Source organism: Ursus arctos, unplaced genomic scaffold (genome assembly GCF_023065955.2).
Source record: "Ursus arctos isolate Adak ecotype North America unplaced genomic scaffold, UrsArc2.0 scaffold_34, whole genome shotgun sequence".
In the NCBI taxonomy this organism is placed as follows: domain Eukaryota; kingdom Metazoa; phylum Chordata; class Mammalia; order Carnivora; family Ursidae; genus Ursus; species Ursus arctos.
In genome coordinates, this window is record NW_026623030.1 from 18,101,234 (window position 1) to 18,129,132 (window position 27,899).

A 27,899-nucleotide genomic window follows, 5' to 3' on the forward strand; every position below is an offset into this window, starting at 1 on the left:
GTGGAATAAAGCAAAGGAGTACCTAGGTGATACTCTAATTCATCTCTGTTATTCTGAGAAGTAGGGTATTCCCAGAAGAAGAAAAATTAGATATACAGAATAGAAGATGGTAAAAACCGTATAGTTCTGAATTTGATTTAGAAGTGTCAGTATGAATTTCTAAGATATATTTAAAAATATGCAGGGGTGTGTGTGAATACATACACACACATAGATACACTAGACTCGTTTCTGTCCATTGAAAAGATCTAGAAACAATAACCAATCTAGTAGAAATGATGATCCCTCCTACCCAGATGGTGATCTTGATATACCCTTTCCCATCAAAAGTAACCACGGTTTTGGAGAAAGGGCTGATTCTAGGTCTGATACAGGAATTGTAAAAAGATGAGGCTGGAGCATCTTGGAAGTCTGGAACCAGATATCAGGAGAAGTACCAACATTTCATGTTGTAAGTGTTCAGGGGCCAACATGGAGAGGCTTCCAGTTGCCAGAGATGTGATTTGAGCAGCAGTGTGGGTAATAACTGGGATGGGTTGAAATACACCAACTGTGTGTAGCTCTGTTAGTTCATAATAATAGGAACAACTAATTGTTCACCTTTGGAGGATAATAATCCAAATTATTATTATTTTGAAAAACAAAAGGAAAGAGATAAGCATTTATCCTGCCTTTCCTATATATTGTGCCATTGAGGGAATCAAATAGTGGATGAGGGGAAATTATTCCTTATAGAAATGCTCCAGCTAATAAATGAAGAAAGGATGGTGGAATTAGAATATCACCACTTTGCAACCTCTAATGAATTAATGGACTTGGGCATTTGAGGAGCAGTGGCTGCTAACATCACCAAAAGGGACAGCCAAGGCATGATTGCCTCCTGATGGAAGGACTTCACTACCACCTGTGAAGTAGTCTTGCCAAATAAATGGAATCTGAATCTGATCAAGCATCTACATCCAATTTACAGGAAATTCAGAAGACAGAAGAACATGTGAAACCATACCTTGTGGATGCAATCAACAAATTCCAGACTGTGGGAAACTGCAGGTCACACAACCAGGTTTCTTCAACAAATAAAGTGCAAGGGAAAGAAAAGATGGAGGGGGATCCGGTGCATTAAGAGACTTGAATCACCTCAAAATGGGCTAGTCTAGAGTGTTCGGGGATGTACATTTGGTGAGGCAGTGATGAGCATGGAGGCGTGGGTTGTGATGGCTCTAGATGGGAGAGAGGGCCTTGGAGGGCTCTCGGGTGTCTGCAGTCGTTTCTCAGCCTGATTGGTGGATACGAGGGTGTTTGTCTTAAAATAATGCATTGAGCCTAATTCATGAAGCTGCTTATTCGTTTCATGTGGTTTTCTAGATTGACATACTTTACAACTTAAAGGTTAAAAGACTGGTAGAACCTAGCTCTGCTGATTTTCATTTACTAATTGAAGAGTGAGAGTCCTTTCTTTCTTCTTTTTTTTTTTTAAGATTTCACTTATTTTTTTTTTTGAGAGCGAGAGAGAAAGCACAAACAGGGTGGGGGAGGCAGAGGGAGAGGGAGAAGCAGGCCACTGAGCAGAGAGTCCAATGCAGGTCTCCATCCCAGAACTTGGAGATCATGACTCGAGCTGAAGGAAGTTGCTTCACCGACTGAGCCACCCAGGCGCCCCAGAAAGTCCTTTATTTCTGAAGTCACATGGATAAACTGATCAGTCTCCTTCCTATTTCCCATGATCCCTGTGTACATTTGGAATATCTGGTGAAGCATTTCATTCACTTAGCAAGTATTTGTTGAGCATCTACCCTGTGCCAGACACTATCCCAGGCGCTGAGAATACGCTAGTGAACAACACAAAAAGCCCTGTCTTCATTGGGCTTACGTTCTAGTGGGGGGGATAGTCACTAACCGATAAGATGATGTATTACATTAGAAGACGAGAATTGCTGTAAACAGATAGTAATCAGGGAGGGGTATTGGGGGTGAGGGGAGAAGGCCTTACTCAAGATGACATTTGAAAGAAAACCTGAAAGGAGGCGAGGATGCAGATTGCAGATCTCCAGGGAAGGAATGTTCCGATCAAGGAGCTGAGGGTGCTGAGGCCCGAGGTGAGCACCACCAGGTGTGGTGAAGAACAGCAGGGAAGCCAGTGTGGCCGCAGGCCTGGTGGAGGCAGAGAATAGCAGGAATTGAGGTCAGAGGCGTAATGGGGGGAGAGTGTAAAGAACCTCTTAGGTCATCGTTAGGACTTGGGCTTTACTGTGAGTGAGGTGGAAAACCCCTGGAGAATTTGGGGCAGAGGGTTTTTGTGCTGTGACTCACCATGTTAACTGAAGCCCTCGGGCTGCCGTGTGAAGGAGAGACTGTAGAGGGGCAGGGTTTGAAGCTGGAAGCTCAGTTCGGGTGCTATTATAATACAGACAAGAGATGTTGGGGACTTAGATGAGTGAGTGAGAAGTGTTCACATGTCCGATAGACTTTGAAGATAGAATGAGTAGCGTGGGTGGATGGGTTGATTGTGGCCTCTGAGAGCAGGCGAGCAAAGAGGCAAGGAGAACTGCAAGGTTTTTGGCCTAATTGCTATGGCAGAGGTGCCTTTACCTGAGAGGGGGGATGACTGGGAGGGGAGGCATGTGTAAGGAGTTCACCAGGTACCTGGGTGGGGATGTGGAGTAGCAGGCTGGATATACAGGTTGGAGTTTATTTATTTATTTATTAAAAGATTTTATTTATTTATTTGACAGGGAGAGAGACAGCCAGCAGGAGAGGGAACACAAGCAGGGGGAGTGGGAGAGGAAGAAGCAGGCTCCCAGCAGAGGAGCCTGATGTGGAGCTCGATCCCAGAACGCTGGGATCACGCCCTGGGCTGAAGGCAGACGCTTAATGACTGAGCCACCCAGGCGCCCCAGGTCTGGAGTTTAGAGGAGAAATGTGTACTGGAAAATAAACTGAGGGCTGTCAGTGGAGATAATATTTGAAACTGTGAGATGGGATGAGATCACCATGGAGTGAGCATAGAAAGAGAAAAGCATTAGCCCATGGCCTGAGTTCCCTAAGGCAGGCTCCCAGGGGCCAGCGAAAGATTCCAGACATCTCACCCCTGGTTCCTGAGCCTCAGCCAGCTGCCCTGGCTTTTCAGGTTTCTTTTGGATTTCCTTTTAGTAAATCTGAAGCCAAACAGGTCAGTGTTTCTTGGATTTCAGCACGAATGACTTAGTGGTAGTTACAAAGGCAAAGTTGTAAATTGTGCTGTCTCCTTTCCTGATAACAAGTGCTGTGTGATCACGAACAAATTATATATATTTCTTGTTAAGTAGGCTCTTTCCATCCTGTGATTAGTGTGAAGTAAAAAATAAGGTAATCGAAGGTTTTGGTATCTTGATTCTCATTGACTTGTTTGTTTGTTTTCCAGAAAAGCTTTGACCTGGAAATACTACGCTAAGAAAATTCTCTACTACCTACGCCAACAGAAAATTTTAAATAACCTTAAGGCATTTCTTCAGCAGCCTGATGACTATGAATCGTATCTTGAAGGTGAGGCTCTGACAGTGATCTTTCAACAGGCAGCAAAGTTGTCACTCTGAACAGTAGTGGAGATCGTCCCTGAAGGTAGAGCAGCGGGAAAGTTAACTGTGCTCCGTGGGCTTCTGGAGGTGGGATTATACGGTCTGATCAGTTAGGCAAAACTGCTAAAGTTAGAGCTAAGATTTTGCCAGAATGTTTGGCTGTCAGCTGAAGAGACAGTGTTTTCTAAAGATGCACCATCAGTTCAAAGCATGAGGCTGATAATTTAGCTAACGAGGTTAAATTCCCTTTTTCTAAGCTTTGAAGCGTCATTTCCAAATCAGAAATAAATGTGTCCAGTTTTGTGTCCGTGTGACCTCAAGCAAATCCCCTCACCTCCCTGGTCTGAGTTTAACGAGGACGGAGCGTTCTAGTGCATCAGCGAGGCTGCTTGTCCATAATGAGAAGTGAGGAGAAAGAAGTCGGTGGACAGACGCGAAGAAGGGAATAACTTTGTTCCTGCTAAGTTGACAAGAACAAAATGTGACTTCATTTTTTTACACTACTTTAAATTCCTAGCATATTGCATAAGCACAGCCATAAGTGATGGTTATGAAGTGTGGCTACAACTGTTCATTCACTTTCATTCCCTGCTCCCTGTGATTTACCCAGTTCACCAATTTCCTTCCTTCCCAGCGTTGGCATGGTTGTGTCTCCGTTCTATTCCTGTGGTCTTGTAGGCTAACCACCTCTCCCAGCAGCTGCTTTCTAAGTGGCACTTGCTTTCCTCAGCCTCAAGGCCGCTGACACCTAGCGCCAGTCCAGCCTGAAACCCGGCCTTTTCACCACTCTGTGCGGTTGACTGATTTCCTTTTTTTTTTTTAAATTAACTCTCTGCCTGCTTTTCAGTGCCTTCCATAATCTGGACCTCCCCGGAGCCCAGACCTTTGCCTATTACTCTCCAAAACACCCCCTTTGCTCCAGCCAGGTCATTGTCTTCCTTCCTGGCTTCATATCTTCACTAGCGGTATCCCTTTTTCTTAGAATTCCCTCTTAAATCCTGCTCACCCACAGAAGTTCCATTCAAATTTAACTTCCATTGACTCTCTGCTGACCACTGCAGCGCTTGCAGATTTTCCTGGCCTCGAGAGGCAGATGCGCAGTGGCATTGACTAGTAAACCACAGCGTGGTGTCGGTTTCACGTGTTTGCGTTTTGTTCTCTAACTGATCGTTAAGGTTCTTGTGTCCCTTGACCTTAACATTATTATGATCACTGCGTATCCACAGTGCCCAGTACAGATTCTTGTTGATTGTATAAAAGTCTCATCATCTACAAGGAAGTGAAAAATCTGTTTCAGTTGATTAAACTCGAACAGCCTCACCACCCTGGAATCTTCTCCTATGCGTCCTGGCATGGAGAGTCCCCCTCTCTTTTGTTTATTCCACAGTCAGGAATAATTTGACAGGCTTTGTTTTCTGTCGCTTATTTATGAAGACGATGACTTCTTTTTCGTCTCCAAATATAAAGTAATATTATGATTTTCAGTAACTTCCAAATCAGTGCTTAGGCCCTGGGTAGCCATTGAAGGTTTTTGAGCAAGTGGAAGTCAGCTCCAGGGTTTCGATCCTTGGTGACTGACAAGAATAATTTGATAGTATTAACACAGTCTAGGAATCATAGCATTAGGATGGAATGGACTTCAGCCAACAGGTGAGGAAACCATCCCAAGAAAGCCCAGGAGCCAATCCCTAGCTAAGGGGCAAAATTAGGATGGGGGTCCAGGTCTCTTGAGGCCTGCTTTCAGCTCCTTGCAGTGTGAGTAGGGGGTCAAGAACCTGACCTCTTGAGTTTAAAGTGACTCAAAAAAAAAAAAAAAAAAAAAAAAAATAGTTCTAACTGCAGCTTCTCAAGTGAAAATGTCTTATAACCAAATGATCAAATTAGCCCTTTGGCATCTGGTTAGAAAATGGCCTGAAGTAGTAAAGAGCTCAGCTGGGTTCCAGAGACCGTGACTCCAGTGTACTTTGTACAGTCTTTAGCTGCAGATTTCCTGAGTGTCAGTGTTTCTCCAATTCGAAAATAAAGTTCTCTCCAAAGTTCATTTACTGTTTCACCTTTGAAAGGTACAGTTTGTAGAAATCCCTCAATGAGGGCTTTCAACTTTTTTTTTTTTAAGTAAAGGGGCTATCTTATGCCATTATGTTTTCAGAGTTACTGGAAAGAGCTTTATAGCATTTATTTCTCTCTGTAATAGAATATGGGAATATGCTGTGTATTATGCTGTTTTTTGAGTCCATAACCTGTAAGGGAGGGTTTGGTTTATTTTTTAAAAATAAGTAAATGAAGTGTTTAAACTCCTTCATCATCAGAATGTGGCTCCTTCTTCATGTAGTGGCTGCAAGGTCTGTCAGCCACGAACGAAGCTTATCTGCGAGGATGGTGCAGAGAACTATGGGCCCAGGTGTCTGGGCTAAATGAGCAACTGAGAGGAAAGGGGTAGAAATAGGAACTTACTCAGTAATTGCTGTTCATTTTCAGGTGCTGTATATATCGACCAGTACTGCAATCCTCTTTCTGACATCAGCCTCAAAGATATCCAGGCCCAGATTGACAGCATCGTGGAGCTTGTTTGCAAAACCCTTCGGGGCATCAACAGTCGACACCCCAGCTTGGCCTTCAAGGCAGGTGTGGAATTGCTTTGGATCCAACAGTCTTTGCAAAAGAAAACCTAGCGGAGCGATTGGTGGATTTGAGAAACTCTGCAGGGTATTTCTATTATGTCACCAGGAAAGCAGTTAATGACACCACCACATGTTCACCTGGAAATGTGAAACACTTTAAGTTCATTTTCGTTTCTCTACCCTGCACTGGCAACACCTGTTGGGTCCTGTTGGGACACTGCCAGTGTCTGCGTGGTACAGGTTATTTGGGACACTGGTCTCAACTTGGGGAGTGCTTGTGTCCTCAGAGTAGATCTCTGTGTTTCAGGTGAATCCTCCATGATAATGGAGATAGAACTCCAGAGCCAGGTGCTGGATGCCATGAACTATGTCCTTTACGACCAGCTCAAGTTTAAGGGGAACCGGATGGATTACTACAATGCCCTCAACTTGTACATGCACCAGGTAAATGCGGGTGAATTCAAACAGAATAATATTTTTTAAGCTCGTGTCTGAGCAGTTGTATCATTTTTGAGGGCAAATGCATTGTCTTTTCATCTCTCAATGCCCAGTGAACCTCATTTTTGCCTCTGCCATCAGGATATTGCTATGAATTTTTATTTATTCTGTGAAAACGCTTGAGATCATTTCCTGTCTAGAAATAGGTATCTCTCTGACTTTGGTCAGTTTGTATCTTACGAACACAAAACTGAAACTAATCAGGCCTGCTTTCTGCACTGGCCTCTAGAAGGGTTGGAGGAAATTTGGCCAGCCATACCTTGATACTTAGTTTTTATGTGCTTCATCCTTGACACCGTTTTCAGATCTACTCTGTTGCCCTGTATGCTACCTTAATTTTTTTCTGTCGTGTTTTACACGCTTTCCTTGAAATGGCCTTCCATTCTTCTTGGAAGAAGAACACCCTAAATCACAGGTCTGCAAACTGTCTCTGTCAAGGGCCAGACGTTTCGGCTCTGCAGGCCATGTGCTGTGTGTCCTCTTTGCTCACGTCTGCCATTGAAGTTGAAGGCACGGACATTGCAAAAACGAACAAGTGTGGCTGTGTTCCCGTGAAACCTGTATGGACATGGAAATTTGAATTTCATGTAATTTTTGTGTGTCACGAAATAGTATCCTTTTGACTATTTTTCTAAACACTAAAGTATGTTAAAACTCTTATGCAGGCCGTATAAAAACAGGCAGTGGACTAGATTTGGCCCACAGACTGCAGTTTGCAGACCCCTGATCTAAATAAATCAAATATCCATCCACTTACACCACAAAAACCTAGCGTCAGTCCTGATGCACGGTAGGTGCCCCGTAAGAACTTAACATTGAAGGAATGACGAGGCATGGTTCCTTTCCGTGAGGCTAAAGGATTGTTTTCTCCTTTAGGTTTTGATTCGCAGAACAGGAATCCCGATCAGCATGTCTCTGCTCTACTTGACAATTGCCCGGCAGTTGGGGGTCCCGCTGGAACCTGTCAACTTCCCCAGTCACTTCCTGTTAAGGTGGTGCCAGGGTGCAGAAGGGTGAGTCACCTATCCTACGTTGTGATTGGGCCTCAGGAATCAGCCCCGCGGTGCTGAGAGGAAATGCAGTAACAGAACAGAGGTTCGCCAGAGCACTAGGGGTGGGCCCACTGTCTGGTTCCTTGGCCGTCAGTGTCGGGATTCTGGTTCTGGGAGAAGGGCACTCTGGATCTTCTGTATTATTTCTTAAAGCTGCCTGTGAATTTGTAGTTCTCTCCAAGTAAGTATATTTAAAGAGTAGGACTAGGAGTTCAGGGTTTAGGTGGATCTCTAAGTCCCTTGTTGCAAAGCAGATCAGAGCAAAGAGATTTTTGTTTTGTTTTAAGGAATTTTGCTTTTTAATTTTTTTTTAAGTTTTATTTAAATCCCACTTAGTTAACATGCAGTATAAAATTAGTTTTAGGGGATTTAGCACTTCTATAGCATACCCAGCGCTCATCACCACAAGTGCACGCCTTAATCGCCATCACCTGTTTCACCCTTTCCACTCGCCCCCACTCGCCCCCACTCACCCCCCCTCTGGTAACCATCAGCTTGTTCTCTTGTTAACATTTTGTTTCTTGGTTTGCCTCTCTTCTTTTCCCCCTTTGCTCGTTTGTTTGTTAAATTCCACATATGAATGAAATCATATGGTATCTGTCTTGCTGTGACTGACTTATTTCGCTTAGCTTTATACTCTAGATACATCCATGTTGTTGCAGATGGCAAGGTTTCATTCTTTTTTATGGCTGAGTAATATTCCATTGTGTATAAGTATACCACTTCTTTCTTCACTTACCTGTTGATGGACACTTGGGCTGTTTCCACAGTTTGGCTATTGTAGACAATGCTGCTATAAACATCAGAATGCATGTATCCCTTTGAATTAGTGTTTTTGTACTAATTTTGTACTAGTGCAATTGCTGGGTCATAGGTTAGTTCTATTTTTAATTTTTTTTTTGAGGAACGTCCATACCGTTTCCCACAGTGCCTGCACCAGTTTGCATTTCTACCAACAGTGCAAGAGGGTTCCCCTTTCTCCACATCTGCACCAACACCTGTTGTTTGCCGTGTTGCTGAGTTGAGCCATTCTGACTGGTGTGAGGTGATAAGCTCGTTATGGGTTTGATAATGAGTGATACTGAGCATTGTGTCATGGGTCTGTTGGCCATCTGGATGTCTTCTTTGGGAAGATGTCTATTCATGTCTTCTGCCCGTTGTTTAACTGGATCATTTGTATTTTGGGTGCTGAGTTTTAGAAGTTCTTTTTTTTTTTTTTTTTTTTTTTTTTTTAATCTCCACACCCAACGTGGGGCTCAGACTCACAACCCCGAGATCACGAGTTACACGCTTCACTGACTGAGCCAGCCAGATGCCCCAATACAAGTTCTTTATAGGTTTTAGATCTTAACCCTTTATCAGATATGTCATTTGCAAATATCTTCTCCCATTCCTTAGGTTGCCTTTTGGTTTTGTTGATTGTTTCCTTCTCTGTGCAGAAGCTTTTTATTTTGATGAAATCCCAGTAGTGTATTTTTGCTTTTGCTTCCCTTGCCTCAGAAGACGTATCTAAAAAGAAGTTGCTATGGCTGATGTCAAAGAGGGTACTGCCTTTGTTCTCTAGGATTTTAATGGTTTCATGTCTCACATTTAGGTCTTTCATCCATTTTGAATTTATTTTTGTGTTTGATTCTTTTGCATGTTGCTGTCCAGTTTTCCCAACACCGTTTGTTGAAGAGACTGTCTTTTTCCCCACTGGATATTCTTTCCTGCTTTGTCAAAGTTTAATTGACCATATAATTGTGGGTTTATTTCTGGGTTTTCTATTCTGTTCTGTTGATCAATGTGTCCGTTTTTGTGCTGGTGCCATACTGTTCTGATCACTATAGCTTTGTAATGTGCTTGAAGTCTGGAATTGTGATGCCTCCAGCTTTGCTTTGCATTTTCAGGGTTGCTTTGGCTATCTGGCGTCTTTTGTGGTTCCATACAAATTTTAAGATTGTTTGTTCCAGCTCTGTGAAAAATGCTGTGGGTATTTTGATAGGGGTTGTATTAAATGTGTAGATTGTTTTGGGTAACACAGACATTTTAATAATATTTGTTCTTCTGATATATGAGCATGGAATGTCTTTTCATTTTTTTGTGTTCTCTTCAATTTCTTTTCTTTTTTTTTTTAAGATTTTATTTATTTGACAGAGAGAGACAGTGGGAGAAGGAATACAAGCAGGGGGAGTGGGAGAGGGAGAGGCAGGCTTCCCTCTGAGCAGGGAGCTTGATGTGGGACTCAATCCCAGGACCTGGGATCATGACCTGAGCCGAAGGCAGATGCTTAACGACTGAGCCACCCAGGCGCTCCTGAATGATTCTTTTAATGTATTGGATTTGGTTTGCTAGTATTTTGAGAATTTTTTTTTTATGATTTTATTTATTTATTTGACAGAGACAGCCAGCGAGAGAGGGAACACAAGCAGGGGGAGTGGGAGAGGAAGAAGCAGGCTCCTAGCGGAGGAGCCTGATGTGGGGCTTGATCCCAGAATGCTGGGATCACACCCTGAGCCAAAGGCAGACGCTTAACGGCTGCGCCACCCAGGCACCCTGTTGAGAATTTTTGCATCCATGTTCATCAGGGATATTAGCTTGTAGTTTTGTTTTAAGATTTCATTTATTTATTTATTTGTGATGGCACGCACACACATGCACCAATGTGGGGAGGGACAGAAGGAGAGGGAGAAGGACAAGCAGACTCCATGCTGAGTGTGGAGCCGGACACAGGGCTCAATCTCACGACCCTGTGATCATGACCCAAGCCGAAATCGAGTCTGATGCTCAACTGACTGAGCCACCCAGGCACCCCTGTAGTTCTTTTTTAGTAGAGTTTTTATCTGGTTTTAGAATCAGGGTAATGCTGGCCTCATAGAAGGAGTTTGAAAGTTTTCCTTCCTTTTCTGTTTTTTGGAATAGTTGGAGAAGAATAGGTAGTAATTCTTCTTTAAATGTTTAGTAGAATTTACCTGTGAAGCCATCTGGCCCTGGACTTTTCTTTGTTGGGAGATTTTTTTGTTTTATTACTGATTCAGTCTCTTTGCTGGTTATTGCTCTGTTCAAATTTTCTATTTCTTTCTGTTTGTTTTGGTAGTTTATATGTTTCTAGGAATTTATCCATTTCTTCCAGATTGTCTGATTTGGTGACATACAATTTTTCATAATATTCCATAATTGTATGTGTTTCTGTGGTGTTGGTTGTTATTTCTCCTGTCTCGTTTGTGATTTTTATTTTGTGATTTTTATTTATTTGGGTCCTTTCTCTTTTCTTTTTGATAAGTCTAGCTGGAAGTTTATCAATTTTATTAATTTTTTCAAAGAACCAGTACCTGGTTTCATTAATCTGTTCTACCATTTTTTGTTTTTATTTTTGTTTTTTTGGTTGGTTTGTTTGTTTCTGTATCATTTATTTCTGCTCTAATCTGTCTTATTTCCCTTGTTCTGCTGACTTTAGGTTTCATTTCTTGTTCTTTTTCCAGCTCCTTTAGGTGTAAGGTTAGATTGTTTATTTGGGCTTTTTCTTCTTAAGGTATTGTATTGCTGCACTGCTATATACTTCCCTCTTATGACCACCTTTGCTGCAACCCAGACGTTTTGGACAGTTGTGTTTTCATTTTCATTTATTTCCATGTATTTTTTAAATTTCTTCTTTGAGTTCCTGGTTGACCCATTCATTGTTTAGTAACATATTACTTAATCTCCACATATTTGTCGTCTCTCCAAATTTTTTCTTGTGGTTGACTTTAAGTTTCATAGTGTTGTGGTCAGAAAAGATGTATGGTATGCTCTCAATCTTTTTGTATTTGTTAAGGCCTGATTTGTGACCCAGTATGTGATGTGTTCTGGAGAATGTCCCATGTGTACTTGAAAAGAATGTGTTTTCTGCCGTTTTAGGATGAAATGTTCTGAGTATATCTGAAGTCCATCTAGATCAAAGAGTTCTTAAAGAAAGTCTTACTTTGTAGTCTTCATAAAATCCGCCCCCCCCCACCAGAGAGAGAAGGAGGGAGGCGGGAGGGTAGGGAAGGAGATGGGGGAGAGGACAGGGTGGCCATTTCTTACTCATGTGCAGAGCAATTGCTCCATTTCTTATCAGCGGGAGCTTAGATTTTCTGAAAGAAAACAGTTCATCAAGGAGGCAGAACTATCTTCTTATTAAATGTGCCATTTAGAGGAAAAAGAAACAATGTTATTTAATTATATCCTGTTCTTTGAATGACCGTGATACCCTCTGATGACTGGAGTAATAGAAAATACCTGAGCTTTGAAGTTGGCTTCTTCTGAGCCTCAGTTTTTTACTTTGTGAAAATGGGGCACATGTTTTTCAAGTAGTTTGGAGGATTGAGATGACCCAGCACTTTATACACCTAGTAGAATTTGTGACACATACCTAGAAGAAAGGTATAGCTTATCTCTGTATTTTGTGGGGTTTTTTTAAAGATTGATTTATTTGAGAGAGTGTGGACACGCATAAGTTTGGGGAGGGGAGAAGGCGAGGGAGAGGGAGAACCTCAAGCAGATTCCACGCTCAGCGTGAAGCCCGACTCGGGGCTCCATCCCAGGACCCTGAGATCATGACCTGAGCCAAAATCAAGAGTCAGACATCCGCTCAATCAGCTGAGCCACCTACGCGCCACACTCGTCTATATTTCTACACCTAGTTTAAGAAATAAAACACGTATCATTGGAACCTCCTAGGTATGCTTCCTCATCCCCTTCTTCCTCCTTGCTCTGCAGAGATACCCACTAGTTATCTGAAAGTTTTGTTATTTCCATGCAAATTTTTGTAGTTCATTACATATGTATATTTCCTTAAATGGTATATATGGGCTTCCCTTCTTTTCCAAATATTTGTTTCTAAAAATGTGTTGCATGGCTTTTTTTTTTGGACAGCAGACACCCATTTTCTGTTATTGTAACTGGGAAATATGCTTTTTCAGCCCATTCTCTCTCTCTAAATAACCCAACCAATTTCTCCAAATACCTCAAAAATGTTCTTAAATGGCCATGTAATAATCCACCAAGGATCTCTGCGTGATATAAAGCATTTAAAAGTCCAATTACCGTATTATTTGCCATAGTAACTTATAGCTGGGTACAGTTGTGCGTGGTAACTGTCGTTTTTCCTTAGGCTACAGCAAACGTACACTAGCAGTGCAGCTGAGCAGTGAAGTAATTTGTCAGCACTCCAGGCACCTGGCAGAAGTAAACATGGAGCCCCCTGGCATCAGTGGGGCTGCAGGCCCCCCAAGTCCTCACTTCCACCAGTGTTCCTCGTGCCTTTGGTCTCTGCTCTGTCCCTGCACGAACACCGTATTCTCTTACTTACTGTAACTTTATCATTACTATTTCCTGCTGGTCAGACCTGCATTGAGTTCTTCGAAATTCCCGTGGCTGTTCTTAGCCTTTTGCTCTTCTGTCGATTTAGAATTCATTTACCAGGCTCCTTCAAAAGCCCGTATGGATGTTGGATTGGATTCATAGATGAATGTGAACAATATCGTCAGTGTTTCACTACCGAGTCTGTCTGTGAACGTGATACTTCCTTACACATTTGTCTTTAATGTCCTTAAGAAGATTTTATTTATTTACTTATTTATTTACTTTTATTTTTTATTTATTTATTTTTTTTTGTAAAGATTTTATTTATGTGACAGAGAGACAGCCAGCGAGAGAGGGAACACAGCAGGGGAGTGAGAGAGGAAGAAGCAGGCTCCCAGCGGAGGAGCCCGATGTGGGACTCGATCCTGGGACGCCGGGATCACGCCCTGAGCCGAAGGCAGACGCTTTAACGACTGCGCTACCCAGGCGCCCCTATTTATTTACTTTTAGAGAGGGAAGGGGAGAGGGAGAGAGAGAATCTTAAGCGGGCTCCACGCTCAGCTCGGAGCTGGACGCAGGGCTGTCTCATGACCCTGAGATCGTGACCTGGGCTGAAATGAAGAGTTAGACACTTAACTGAATAAGTCACTCAGGTGTCTCCTTAAAACGAATTTATTGTTTTCTTCATGGAGTTCTTTGACTTTTTGTTAGTTTTATTCATTAAGAACCCTAAATGTTTGTTGCTATTGTAAATGGTCGTTTTTGTGTCTGATTGATATTTAGATACAGATCTGATAATCCCTTTGCTGAATAAATTATTAGAGTTCATTGTGAACTCTTGGGTTTTCTGTGTAGAGTGTCATATTGCCTGTGAATCGTGACAGTTTTTCTTTTCTTCCTAGCCTTTGTACATTTCTGTTTCTTGTACTTACTCTGCTGACTGGGTCCTCTTGCACAAAGTTGAGTAGAAACAGTGATAGCAGGTACCCTTGTCTACTAGGTAGGACTTTAGGTGGAATGCATTCATTCATTCATTCATTCATTTATTATTTATTTATTTATTCATTTCTTTCCTTCCTTCCTTCCTTCCTTCCTACCTACCTACCTACCTACCTAAGATTTTATCCATTCAGGGACGCCTGGGTGGCTCAGTCGGTTAAGCATATGCCTTCAGCTCGGGTCCTGATCCCGGGATCCTGGGATCAAGTCCCGCATCGGGGTCCTTGCTCAGCGTGGATCCTGCTTCTCCCTTTGCCTGCTTCTCCCTCTGCCTGCCGCTCCCCTGCTTGTGCCCTCTCTGTCTGACAACTAAATAAAAGCTTTAGAAAAATTATATCCATTCATTTGAGAGAGTGAGAGAGAGCACACAAGCAGGGGGAGCAGTGGAGGGAGAAGGAGAAACAGACTCCCCACTGAACAGGGAGCCCAATGCAGGATTCGATCCCAGGACCCTGGGATCATGACCTGAGCTGAAGGCAGATGCTGAACCGACTGAGCCACCCAGAGGGCCGTAGGTGGAATGCTTTTAAAATTTCACCGATCATCAAACATGATGTTTGGGGTATTTCCCTTCATTGGGTTTATCAGACAGAGCTGCCTTCTAAATTTCTAGTTTGCTTCAGTTTTATTAAAAAGTGGGCATTAGGGGTGCCTGGGTGGCTCAGTCGTTAAGCGTCTGCCTTTGGCTCAGGGTGTGATCCTGGTGTTCTGGGATCGAGCCCCGCATCAGGCTCCTCCGCTGGGAGCCTACTTCTCCCTCTCCCACTCCCCCTGCTTGTGTTCCCTCTCTCACTGGCTGTCTCTCTCTCTCTCAAAAAAAAAAAAAAAAAAGTGGGCATTAGTTTTTTTTTTCCCTAAAAACTCCTTTCTTTGTCAACTGATACAATCAAACGGTTTTCTTTTTTAGACTGCGTATGCTGAAATAGAATTGTTAGCATTCAATTCTCCTTTTATCCTTGGGGTACATCTATCTTAATCATACGGATTTTTAAAAATACATTGTTGTATGATTTTCTCATGTTTTATTGAGGATTTTTGCCTATAAATTTGTGTGTATATGCATAGTTCTCCTAGACTCATAAAGAGAGTTGAAGAGCATCCCTTTTTTGTGGAACATTCCATGTGTCTTGCCACAGAAAGGATATCGATAGGACTCTAGGAAGAAATCTGACTGGGCTTTTTATAGCAGCCCCCAAAAAAATCTCTTAACATGGCTTACAGTGGGCATAAGATCAAAGTGGATCGGCCGCTCAAGAAAAAAAATACGACTCTCCCTGAGACAAAGACCCCCTAAATCCCTTGGGAATCCTCATAGAATGTTCTTGGTAATGCGCTGAGGACAGCTTTATGTAACCTCCTCCCACCACTCCACTCAGCAAGGGCCACCACCGTGTTCAAGAGCATGGTTCATGGAAGGGGCGGCGTGGCCGAGGGCAAGGGCTCCGCTCTCTAGTCTGGCGCAGGCTCCCAGGTGAGCCCTGGCTGCCCACCTGAGCGTGTCTGCAGAGTTGCGGGCAGGGCTCCATGACTTTCCTCATAGACACTAATGGTGCAGATCTGCGGGGTGTGTAGAGGGCCTCGGGCCTTCCATCAGTATTGCTCTCAGCCAAACTTCTAACTGAGAATTTGTAGACCAAGTCAATACATTCTAGTTTGTTCTCTCTCAAACTTGGTTTAGTCTGGCTTAATCTCCCCCCAAAACTATTTGATGGCATCCATCAGTGCTGTTCCTTAAAACTGTATTTGATGGCATCCATCAGTGCTGTTCCTTAAACGTCTGTGTCCTGCAGTCTTAACGCAGCAGGGCTTGTATAAAGGGTCAGATTTTTAACTTTAAACAAGGCTTTAATATTTTTAGGTAGAAATGCTGCTGTGTTAATATTCAGGCGCTAACTTGAGCTACTTACCGGTGTGGTGGTGGGGTGGTTAGATATTGCCTGGCTCAGCTCCGACCTGAGATCAGGCTGACGACACGTGCCGTTTGCATAGGGCGAGCCTGGACATCTTTGACTACATCTACATCGATGCCTTCGGGAAGGGGAAGCAGCTGACGGTGAAGGAGTGTGAATACCTGATCGGCCAGCATGTGACAGCGGCGCTGTATGGGGTAGTCAACGTGAAGAAGGTGTTACAGCGAATGGTGGGAAACCTTTTAAGCCTGGGAAAGCGGTAAGGTTTTCTTGGTTTTCCAGCACTTGTGCCGAGGGCATGTCTTTGGAGGCGAGGATGGCCTCACCGAGGATTTTATTCGATGCGGCGAGGCCGTGGATGCTGTGGGGCTCAGTTGGGATTATCTACAGCTGCCGACCCACTGCAGGAAGAAACTCATCCCCGTGACACGGTGCCGTCCCGGTTTAAGATGTGCTAAGTGACTCTTCTTTGACACCTTTGCAGTGCACTTGGACAAGCTATCTGTCGTACTGAAAGCATTCTTTAGTAACAGGAATATTTTAGATGGGTAAGGGTTATTTTTCAGGGGCAGGATGTTCTCACGTCCAAGTGCTTTGTCGTCTCTTGATTTATACATTTCTTTTTTCTTTTTTTTTAAAGATTTTATTTATTTAATTGACAGAGAGAGAGAGACAGCCAGCGAGAGAGGGAACACAAGCAGGGGGAGTGGGAGAGGAAGAAGCAGGCTTCTAGCGGAGGAGCCTGATGTGGGGCTCGATCCCATAACACTGGGATCACGCCCTGAGCCGAAGGCAGACGCTCAACTGCTGTGCCACCCAGGCGCCCCATTGATTTATACATTTCTATCACTTAGATAAGAAAACAAACAAAAGTATGAAACTATTTTGCTTCTCAGTCAAAGGAAATTTGTCTTACAGGGAAAATAGAAGGTTGTGTGTTGGAGTCAGTTTTCTGCCTCGTGGAATTCTTTGTTTCTTTTTAAATAGATTTTTTTTATTATTTTATTCTTTTTTAAAGATTTTATTTATTTATTTGACACAGAGACAGCCAGTGAGAGAGAGACAAGCAGGGGGAGTGGGAGAGGCAGAAGCAGGCTCCCAGCAGAGGAGCCCGATGTGGGGCTCGATCCTGGAACGCCGGGATCACGCCCTGAGCCGAAGGCAGACGCTTAACAACTGCGCTACCCAGGCACCCCGATTTTATTTTATTTTTTTTAGAAAACTTTAGGTTCATAACAAAACAGAGCAGAAAGTACAGAGAGTTCTATCGCCCCTGCCCTCCTCCCCCCTTTACAGGCTCTCCCGCTATCGCCATCCTGCATCAGAGCTGGACGTTAGTTATGGTTGATGAACCTCCACCGTCGGGTCATTAGCAGAGTCTGCGGTTTACATTTGGCTTCACTCTTGGTGGTGTCCGTTCTGTGGGTTTGGATAAATGACAATGACATGTACCCACCATTGTGGTATCATACAGAACAGTTTTCCTGCCCTAAAAGTCCTCTGTGCTCTCTCTGTTCAGAATTTATTTTTAATTATGTACAGTGTTACTGAGGTGACTATATAATGAAAGTGTTTATTATTTTAATTTAATGCCCATCACCAAAGCAGGGTACAAAAGTTCTATTTCTTCTGGGATTTATTATTATTAAAATCATTGTAACTACTTGCTGAACAGAAAGGAAGTGCCAAAATTAGAAGAGGTGTGGCATTTGTGTCCATTACTTTTACAACCTGGGCCTTGAAAAAGAGGGTCTCGGCTCAGAAGCAAGCAGAGTAAGACTGTGATGTATTTCCCCTGCCAGGGAAGGCATCGACCAGTCCTACCAGCTCCTGAGAGACTCGTTGGATCTGTATCTGGCGATGTACCCGGACCAGGTGCAGCTCCTCCTCCTTCAAGCCAGGCTCTACTTCCACCTGGGAATCTGGCCAGAGAAGGTAATTATTTTACTTTGCTGCTTTGCTCTTGTGTTAGAGAGGGACATTCTAGCTTGAAAGGCGGCTCTTGGAAGTTTATCCTCGTATCAGCCTGGATAAACATAAATTGATGCACTCTCCCAGTCTTGACCCATCAAGGGTTTTTTTGTCTCCTTTATTCTAAAAAAATTGGTGATGCTGATAGGAGTTCTCTTTGTGGTCTGTGCCTTAAACACCGAGAACCACAAACAGCGATTCACCCACTGCTGCCCAAACATATGTTGGCCCCAGGTCACCCCGACTCCGCGTAAGGAAGTATAACTTTAAATGTTCCCCGCCCAGCTGTGCTGTTAGCATGGAAACGGACCGTACATAAACACCCCTGTTCGACAAGGAAAAACTGAATCTTGGATGTATTCGGGTCCGGCTGCTGGCCTTGAAGGACTGTCTCTGTCTTGGAAAGCTGCTGAGTTGTGGTACAGTCCCACGTGGGCTTCTCCGTTTCCTTACGGCCCCTGTGGCTAGCGGCAAGCCCTTCGAGAGGGCCGCGGTGACTGCAATCAGAAACGCTCCTCAGCGAGCTGGGGGACGGCAGGGGTGTGAGTCCAGCAGTTCCAGCGTGGGAGCAGCTGTGCATTTCCGTCGTGCCCTGGCTTTGCCATGGGACTATGTTAATAATCCATTTTGTTCAGAGCAGCCTGCCGAGAGAATTTTCGTTCAGGGTGCTCACAGGGGCATTACCATAAAAGCATCTGCTCATGTCATTAGAGAGTGGTAAATAGTTTGACTCCACATTGCACAGATTTAAACTGGCTCATTTATTCCCCACTTCAGAGGTCTAAACTAGTTCTAAGAAAGGGCACATCAGTAGGAAAATCCCGAGGCTCCTATCTTAAGGTGCCGTGTGTCGTCCAGGTAGCAGATGTCCTCCCAGAACATCCTGCGATCTGGTAGAACTAGATTGTCTACTGAAGCGACCGTCTACTTCCCAGAACCCCCTTGTCTAGAGCTCAATTGTTTGTTTGTACTTTACATGTTATTTTTGATACTGGGGTCTACATCACTCATTCCTGTCAGTTTTTTCTTTAAGGAATTTCGTGATAATTTGTAGAATCCAGAGACCCTCTCAAAGCATGGTTTTTTATAAGTAAACTGTACTTTAATTACACATCAGCCTTAGAAGGGGTAAAGTGAACCTCTGCTCTGGGGGAAAGTCTGCAGGAGCTCTCACATCCTTACCTTTGATAAGGGACTCAGTTTAGTGCTTACGCTGCCCACTGGGGACATACCTTAGTGTCCTCCTTGGACGGTCCAGGAGTGCCGTTCCGCCAAGCAGATGTCACTAAAACAAGTTCTAAATTGCTCATGCACACGACACTTTTCTTCACAACAACCATTTATTTGCTTCTGGGAACAAGCACCCAGATGCCCCCTTGTTTGGGAATCAGGAATGCCAAGTGGCTCGTTCCCAGTGCTCCAGTGATGCCCCTCCGTAAGTCTGTCCTTGAGCAAGGGAAGCGACACCAGAGACAGAGCAGCAAAACTGGGGCACCTGAGGAGGAAGAATGCAGGGGACGCTGAAGCAATTGGAAAAGCTCCTCTCCAGAACAGGGGTTTGAGTTGGACCTTGGAGGGTGGGAAAGCATTTCAGAGGACAGAAAAGTAGGTTATTCCTGTCCGTGGCCCAGAGGTGGGCCAGCTCCATGCTGCTACAGGCCCTCCTGACGAGGGTTTATATACATACACATGTGCATGTAAACCTGAGAGTGTGTGTGTGTGTGTGTAAGATATTTTTTGAATCAGTTTCTGGATGGCTTGGCATTAGTTTGGCCTTACTAGCTAAAAGGGAAACATTTCCAGCTGGGAAGACGGGAAAGTCACCTTGTTTTCAATTGAAGTAAATCAGGAAGAGTTAAGAAACACTGGTCCACTGAGTCACTGTGGCCGAAATGCAGGGCTACTGTGGCTGTGATGGAAAGAGAGTGTAGAATGGTCACATTTTGAGAAGTTGCTGGCACTTACCAGACACCTCCTTTCAACCCTGTGGGGTGGATGCTGGGTTTTTGTCATTCTATAAATAATGAAACCGAGACGGCAGAGGTCGGTAACCTGCTGAGGCCACCCGCACGGGCATTGATGGCTCAGGAGTTGTGGGAGGGCAGTTTGACAGCCGGGCCCACCGTCACACCTCACCCCTGTAGGCCAGCAGGCTACGGGGGAGACAGTAAAGCCAACGTCCAGGCACATTCTGCTTCCTGCTGCCAGACCTCCCTCCTTGTTTTGACCCCTGGCCCTGCCTTCTCCTTTCCTCCTCTGCATCTCGCTGGAAAAGATGTCCTTCCAGTTTTCCAAGGCAACCCCCTGTGCTCTGGATCCCACTCTGTTTTCCTTTGTGTACAACTCCCTATTTCTCCTGTCTGCTGTCAGCGTTCTACTGACTTGAGTATCTCTCATCTTTGGGGAAGAAAACAAAAAGCAGTCCCATGACAGCCCCGCTGGCATTTCCCTGCGGCTGCCTCCTTATCTCTCTCCTCCCCTGCAGGGCTCAAGTTCTGGTGGGCCAGCCGGCCTACGTGCAGCCATGCCCTGTGATGGCCTCCTGCTTGCCTCCCGCGCGTGCCCCGGAACATGGGGATCATTCCCCCTCCATACACACTGCTCTTGCCAAGGGAGCCAATGACCCCGTTTACTGAAACCATTCTTGTTGCCTGATCCATAGATAACTTGTCTTTCCTTATCTCTCTTGATCACTGGGGCCGCTAGCTGCTCAGAACACTCTGTTCCTCTGACTCTGTGGCCCGTGGTTCTCAGGGTCTTGCTAGTTCCTTGTCCTGTGTTTCTTCCCTAGAGGCTCCGCACTGCGGGGTGGTTTCTTAGACTTCTGTTGACTCTACAGCGTTCCCCGAGGTGATGCCACCTGCCCTCCTTGCTTCAGTTACCATCTGTAGGCTGACAGCTCCTGACTGACGTCCTGCCTGGATCCTGGGCCCCAGACTGGCACCTCTCCGTGTCCACTGCATGTCTGCACGTGGCTCTGTCTCCTAGACTATTGCAGAGGCCTCCTGCCTGCTCTTAGACCCTTTGAACCCGCTTTACACACTGCAGCCAGAGTCCTCTTCATAAAATGCTCAAAGCCCTCTGAGTGGCTACCCCAGTGCCTTGCAGATCCGGCTCATTCTCTTCAGTCTGGCTTACTAGGTTCTCGGGGCCTGGCCCTGCCTACCTGAGCTTCCTTGGCTCTCAGGGTTGCCCCTTTGGTATTCCACGTCCTCCATTTGTCCCTGTTCTTTTGTTTTGGTCCTTGGCATGGCCTGCAGCGCTGCCTAAAACACCTTTCCTCAGCCCTCGGTCCCATTTGCCAGCTACCTTCTGCTGGGCTTCAGCTTCGGCTTCGCCTCTGAAAGCCCTTCCTCGGCCCCTCCGAGGCTATCAGCTGCCCCCACCCCACCAGTCGTGTGCTCGTCCTTTCGAAGACCTTTCTGTAAGGATACCGTGGCTACTTATCTACTCTGCCTTTGCCATGGACTAGGCTCTCTAAGGGCAAGGACCACATTTGCTTTGTTCTTCACCATAGCTACTCCCCTTGCTCTTAACACCATTCCCACGACGTGGTACGTCCTCAAAAAGATGTTGGAATGAATGATTAAGAAATGACATAACTTCATTAGATAATGAGGAAGAGGCTGTCCCGCTTTTCCAACAAGGAAGACGGTTGGAAACACACATTAACAGTGAGTGTTTGGAGAACAGACTTGTTTCAGGGGCGGGAGAAAGTGCTCAATTTGGGGTACGTTGGATTTGATACGACCCGGAACCATCGAGGGCAGTTGTCTGAGGGCATTCGGCAGGGGCTTCCCACATCAGCACCCGGTGGCTGAAGCCCCAAAAGCAGCACAGACAAGTGGATATCTGAGGCGTGGAGCCAAGCACATCGTAGAGAGCCACGGGGGAAACCTGTAGTTAGGAGGACAGAACAGGGTGGGCAAGCTCTGCCCCTTGGCCTGTGATGTTTTGTTGAAGACACATCTCAAATAAGGCCCATTTGTTTACTCTGTGTCTCTGGCTGCCTTCCAGCCACGGGGCAGAGAAGAGTAGTTGGGTCAGAGACCATATGGCCCACAAAGCCTGAAGTATTTACTCTCTGGCTCTTTATAGTAAAGGTTGCCAATCATGAGTGATAGCTGCCCCCCCCCATTCTAAGATCTCTGCCCCCAAAATTGTGGGCTCCTGGGATTATTGGCCTAGACATTTGGTTGGAGACATCAAGGCAGCCCACCATCAGTGCTGTTTTTCAAGAGCACAGCAGGACCCCATCATGGTATCTTTTCTGTTTCTGGAGGCCGTCATTACCCCTGAACCTTGTCTCCTCCTGATACTCTGAGTGAGTTGGAGACTTCCTCTGTGCTTAGAAGAGTTACATCTGTTCCACTTACCTGCCGGGGAGGGGCTCCTCGTGAGGGAGGGGAGCTGTGTCTGCAGAATGTCATGGAAGTGCCGTCAGAAGTAACTGTAGTCAGCCCTTGTGCAACCTGGGGGTTGGGGTGCTGGCCCCTGATGCAGTTAAAAATCCACATATGACTTGACCCCCCCCAGAACTTAACTAGCAGCCTGCCGTTGACCAGAAGCCTTACTGATAACAAATGGTTGATGAACATATTGTACGTGTGATATGAAAATGTACTGTGTTCTTACAATAAAGTAAGCTAGAGGAAAGACAATGTTACTAAGAAAATCACAAAGAGGAAATAGATTTACAGCCCTGTACTAGAACCAGTCCTCGGGTAAGTGGACCCATGCAGTTCAAACCGTGTTGTTCAAGGGTCAGCTGTACTTGGAACTGCGTACGGGAGCACAAGGGAAGCGACATGCAAGCATAGGACATAGAAACTCAGCATTCAAATCCCATGCTTTTTGCTACAAAGGATACATACTGTTCGTGTCGCCCGACTGAAAGCACACCACTAGAGGTGGGATGTGGGTGGAAACCGGCTCTCAGTTGCTACTGGCTGAAGCTGCCTTTGAGGTGCTTAGGGTCATACCGTTCAGTCCATTTTCCTAACAGTGAATGAAAATGCTCCTGCTCTCGCTTTGGTAAAATGGTGGCTGAGACCTCAGATTTAGAGTCCGCCTCGGGTCCGCATCCTCCCTCCCCTCACAGCCCTGGGACGTCAGGCAAGTTCCTTAACTTCGCAGTGCCTGATTCCTCTTCTGGAAGTCCGCACTGATGGTACTGCTGACCTTCAGCTTGGGAGGAGTAAAGGAAGTAAGAGACGTGACCGGCTGGGTACATTGATCAGCGGAGAAGCAGTGCTCAGTAAATACTGAGATCCTGCAAGTCTCAGTCTGGAAGGCAAGATTAGGTTTCCGAATAACATCCTACTACATTGCGAAAAACTAGTTTTCACAACACTTTTACTGGGTCAAAATATATCAGGAAATAGGACAGTTATTAATCATCTTTTGATAAGTGAATAAACTAATTTAAAGGTAAAACCAGCCAGTTTGACGGATCTGGGGCTAGAATCCAGGTCATTCTGTCTGCTCGCGTGCTCTGTCTTAGAACTCCGTAAAGAGGAGAGATCCTGTTCCCCAAGGGGGAACGTGTCCGAGAGCCTCTGCTGAATGCTGTCATAGAATGGGTGCTGGGTGATTGTGTGTCTGTGTAAAACTTTATTTGATTTTGCATTTTTCCTAAGAGGCACCGTGTAGAGTAGGAAAAATCGTGACCTTGGAGTCAGACAGTTCTGCTCACGGCTTAGTCCTTTCCATTCCACAGAGACGTGGTTTCTCCTTGCCCACTGGAGCACAGCGTTGCACTGGGAGTTGGAGTAATTGAAACGCTCAGTACGTGCTCAGAACCTGAGACACGTCTTCATCAGCTCAGCTAATTTGCATCACTCCGGTGGCTTTTTTGTCCCTTCCACCTTTTGCAGCAGAGGCAGCTCTGTCAAATGGCCCCTTGGTCTGGACCGAAGCAGCTTTGCAGTTCTTTTACCTCCCAGTTGACGAGTGGCAGATTAAAATTGTCTCCTTTTGGTGTATGAAAATCGAGATCCCCACACTTGACCAAGAGTGTTAGAATCTTCGAGAGTTCCCTAATCCAGACGTGCCCGTGGGTGGCAGGCCCTGGCCTCCTACCCTATGCTTATTCCAGCACGCTGTGTTCCTCAGTAACTCCTGTGTTCCCACTGGCTGGAAGGTCTGGGGCCGGTGCCCAGCCTTAGAAGGGAGACCACCAGCTCACAGCCACGTGGGCCAGCAGCATGGCCCCGCCTTGCCGTCCTTTGCCAGGTTATGTAGATCTAAATCCCGTGCTGCGAAAAAGAAAAGGCCTAAATGAAAATATTATCTCCTAGTCTTTCTGTCTTGTCTTGAAGGTGCTTGACATCCTCCAGCACATTCAAACCCTAGACCCCGGGCAGCACGGGGCGGTGGGCTATCTGGTGCAGCACACGTTAGAGCACATTGAGCGCAAGAAGGAGGAGGTGGGCGTGGAGGTGAAGCTGCGCTCCCATGAGAAGCACAGAGACGTCTGCTACTCCATTGGGCTCATTATGAAGCATAAGAGGTGAGTGCCTGTGGTGTCCGTCCCCACGCGGCTGCAGAGGACGCGCGGCGTGCCCCCGAGCACGCTTCTCAGGAGCCACCGCGTCTGAGTGTCCACCGCAGAAACTACCGGAGGCTGAACTGGTCTGAACTGGATCTACTCTTTTTGTTTTGTCAGAAGGGACTCGCTTTCCTAACTGCGAGTCTTCTAACGGACGATTTGTAAGCAGCAGGTTTTTTCTCTCATTTCCTCATTGTCCTGTTGCTTCTTTTCATCTCCATCCCCTTGAATCTGAGTTGCGGGTAGGGTCCGGTGGGTTGTAGGGCATGCGCGTGGTCGATTACTAGGCGAAATTAAACTGTCTCCATGGCAACTGTGCTGAATGTCTCCTTGGCAGGCTCGGAGCAGGCTAGGAGGGGAGGGTTCCTGTTCTCACTGACCTGTGTTCTTGCCAGACCTTTGAGAATGCACTTACATAGTGAATGACAAACAGTATTTCTTTGTGGTTTTCGTTTGCATTTCCCTGATTGCAGTCTGATTATGCAGATTGACTAGTAAATGTACAAAAAGCAGCTCCTTCAGGTTTCCTTTTATGAAGCACCTCTTCAAGTACTCTTATTTTTCACCTGAGTTATTTGTCTTTCTTGTTGGTTCATAGTCCTGTGTCCTGCTGCTGGTTTCTATATGCGTATACATTGCAAATACCTTTTCCTGATTTGGGGCTAGCGTTCTTCATTCTTCATTGCATCCTTTTTTTTTTCAACTGCATTATGGAAGTTTCAGACATATATCAGTGGAGACGAGTAGAGTGAACTAGGGGATGCTCCCGTAGCCAGTTTCAGCCATTGTGAGGGTCAGCCTTCACTGTCCCCACCCCCACCTCCAGACGTCATTCTTTCTGTAGCTGTTGCACTATATGTACCTAAAAGGTAAAGGCTTGCTGCGTTGTTTAAAAATACATTTACCATCCTCTTGTCGTATCTAAGGAAAGACAGACAATCCCTTTACCTCGTCACATCAGTCTAGTCAGAGTTGTTCTTGCCCTCGTCACCCTGTATGTTTTTAACAGTCTGCTTGAATCTGGCTCCTGTAACGCTGTTAAACTGATTGATTGCTGTTAGGGACTGAATTTTTCGTAGCTGGTTTAGGAATCGTAAAGCTGTCCTGTGTCATGAAGTATCTTAGGAATTCTACATTTTGTATCTAGGCCTTTGTTCCACTAATACTGTTCATTGCTCTCAGGCCTGAGTCTTGATAGCCGTTCCATTTGGATGACCCGTTGTTGTCCCATGACGGTTGGTTGAAGTTTATTCTTTTCCAGCTGAGGTGCTATGTTGATAATAAGAGGGGCTTATAAAGGGGGCCAAGAGTGTCCTGAAAAATGCTTAACAGGGACCAACGCAGGTAAGCTTATAAGGACATGAGCTTCAGAGAACCAAGCCATTATTTTTATATCCCATAGTCGCCGTGATCGGGTCCCGGGGAACTGATTTGCCGCTGCTCTTATGTTGATTAGGTATGGCTATAACTGTGTGATCTATGGTTGGGACCCCACCTGCATGATGGGACACGAGTGGATCCGAAACATGAACGTCCACAGCCTGCCTCATGGCCATCATCAGCCTTTCTATAATGTTCTGGTGGAGGATGGTTCTTGTAGATATGCAGCGCAAGGTAAGTAGCTAGGTCTTTTGTACCTGTAATGACACACAGGCACATCTTAAGCACACATTTGATACTGTGGGCACAGTCATCAGTGTTATTTAGAGATGACAGTTGTCCCATGGCTAACCTCATCAGGCCAATACTCTGCTAAACATGGATAGGTGTGCCCTAGAGTGGCCATGCCATGGGTTAAATAGTCACCGCCCCCAGATTCTCCTCTCCATCACCACCATACCCAGGACCCTGTTCCAGTGCTGTTGCCAACCTCTGTTCTGATTGGTCATTACCTTTGCCAGTCAAATTCCCGAAAGTCTTGCTTGCCGGGCCCTGCAGTTGGCTCCCTGCAGGCAGAGAAGGCCAGCCTGTGCCCTGCCCCTATGGCCTGTTGGAGCTGGAGGGCAATGAGTGGACACTGCTGGGGGGACTACCCTAGCACCTCTGGCATCCTGAGACGAGCGGCCAGCTATGCTCCCCGGAGAAGCCCTCGAGTGGCCACGATGGGAACTGCAGTCCACAGCACTGGCTCCGAGAGCTCCTGGTGCTTGGTCAGCAGGTGCTTCGTGGTGTTTGGGGCCACTGCCAGCCCTGATAGGCGCTAGTCCAGGGGATTCCTGAGGTGGGGACGGATGGGGCCTGCGGAAGCAGGTTAGAGACAGACACCTGCAGTGTGGGTCTCCCTTTTCTTTGTTCCTCCATTTAATGGGATGAATTTCTTACCTGGCTACCTGTCAAGGCATTCATTCACAACTTTCATTTTATGAATAAAAATGAACACAAATGAAGGGTGCCCGGCTGGCTCAGTTGGAAAAGCATGCGACTCTTAATGTCGGGGTCATGAGTTCAAGCCCCACGTTGGGTGTAGAGATTACTTAAAAAAAAAAAAAAAGGCCATGAATGCTAATGTAGTTCTGCTCTGTGACAGGCAGTGTTCTGATGTATATTAACTGCATTTGAGAGCTACACTTACTGTTCTCATCATCGTACTTGTGTTATATGTGAGGAAACTGAGGCACGTGGGCTCATTCACACTTCAGCGTAACAGAGTATGACTTTGAAGCTAGCACCCTGGCAGAGAGACATGTCCTTAACTGTCATTGCCACACCTTTCCGTGTCTGACCTCAAACGTAGGTTTGACCTAACTCCGTATTGTGTTGGTAAAGGCAGGAACAGAAATATTGGCTGTGTAAAAATCTCAGAAGTATGAGAAGACTAGAAAGTTTCCTATTTGTGTGAATTCATCAGAAGTTGAAAGACAGTTGTATATAGAATCAAGAGAAAGCCTGTTCATTGAGGCTGCAGGTCACTTAACCTCCATCAATATAATGGGACAGTGGTAAGGGAGGGTATGTGTGTGCCCGTGTCAGAGGAAGGGATAACAGATTGTATCTGACTTTTGAAGTCGTGCCATATAAAAAAAAAATCACATAGGGGCGCCTGGGTGGCTCAGTCGGTTGAGCGTCCTACTCTTGGTTTTGGCTCAGGTCATGATCTCAGGGTTGTGGGATCGAGCCCCGTGCCAGGCTCCTGGCTCATCGTGGAGGCGGCTTGGGATTCTTTCTCTCTTTTCCTCTGCCCCTCCTCCATTTGGTTGTGCTCTCTCTCTCAAATTAAAAACAAAACCAAACCAAAACAAAACAAAAACCCATCATACTAACGATGTCTAAAAACCAACAAATGATTTAAAAACTTGACTTTGTGGACTCTTTGCACCCCCACTGATCACTTGGTAAGCATTTCCCATCATATGTCCTAGAACATATTGTAAGAACAAAAGGGACTTCTTCAGTACCGCACGCCAGTGTCCACAGCTCCGCCATGTGTATGCATTTCTTGT

At 45.5% G+C, this 27,899-nt stretch overlaps 1 protein-coding gene across 8 annotated transcripts in view; it reads left to right on the forward strand.

The window, feature by feature from the left end:
* FBXO21 (F-box protein 21) overlaps nt 1-27,899 on the forward strand; it is a 45,207-nt gene that overhangs the window by 7,115 nt on the left and 10,193 nt on the right. For 3 of the 8 annotated variants that reach the window (XM_026514963.4, XM_044389888.3, XM_026514965.4), the window contains 8 exons: nt 3,401-3,522; nt 6,033-6,179; nt 6,483-6,619; nt 7,550-7,686; nt 16,018-16,197; nt 17,741-17,873; nt 24,209-24,420; nt 25,916-26,073. In XM_026514963.4, coding sequence (XP_026370748.1) covers nt 3,401-3,522; nt 6,033-6,179; nt 6,483-6,619; nt 7,550-7,686; nt 16,018-16,197; nt 17,741-17,873; nt 24,209-24,420; nt 25,916-26,073 — 1,226 coding nt within the window. The remainder of the gene's footprint in view (nt 1-3,400; nt 3,523-6,032; nt 6,180-6,482; nt 6,620-7,549; nt 7,687-16,017; nt 16,198-17,740; nt 17,874-24,208; nt 24,421-25,915; nt 26,074-27,899) is intronic. The other 5 variants (XM_026514964.4, XM_048221388.2, XM_048221387.2 and 2 more) reach the window with 3 other exon arrangements.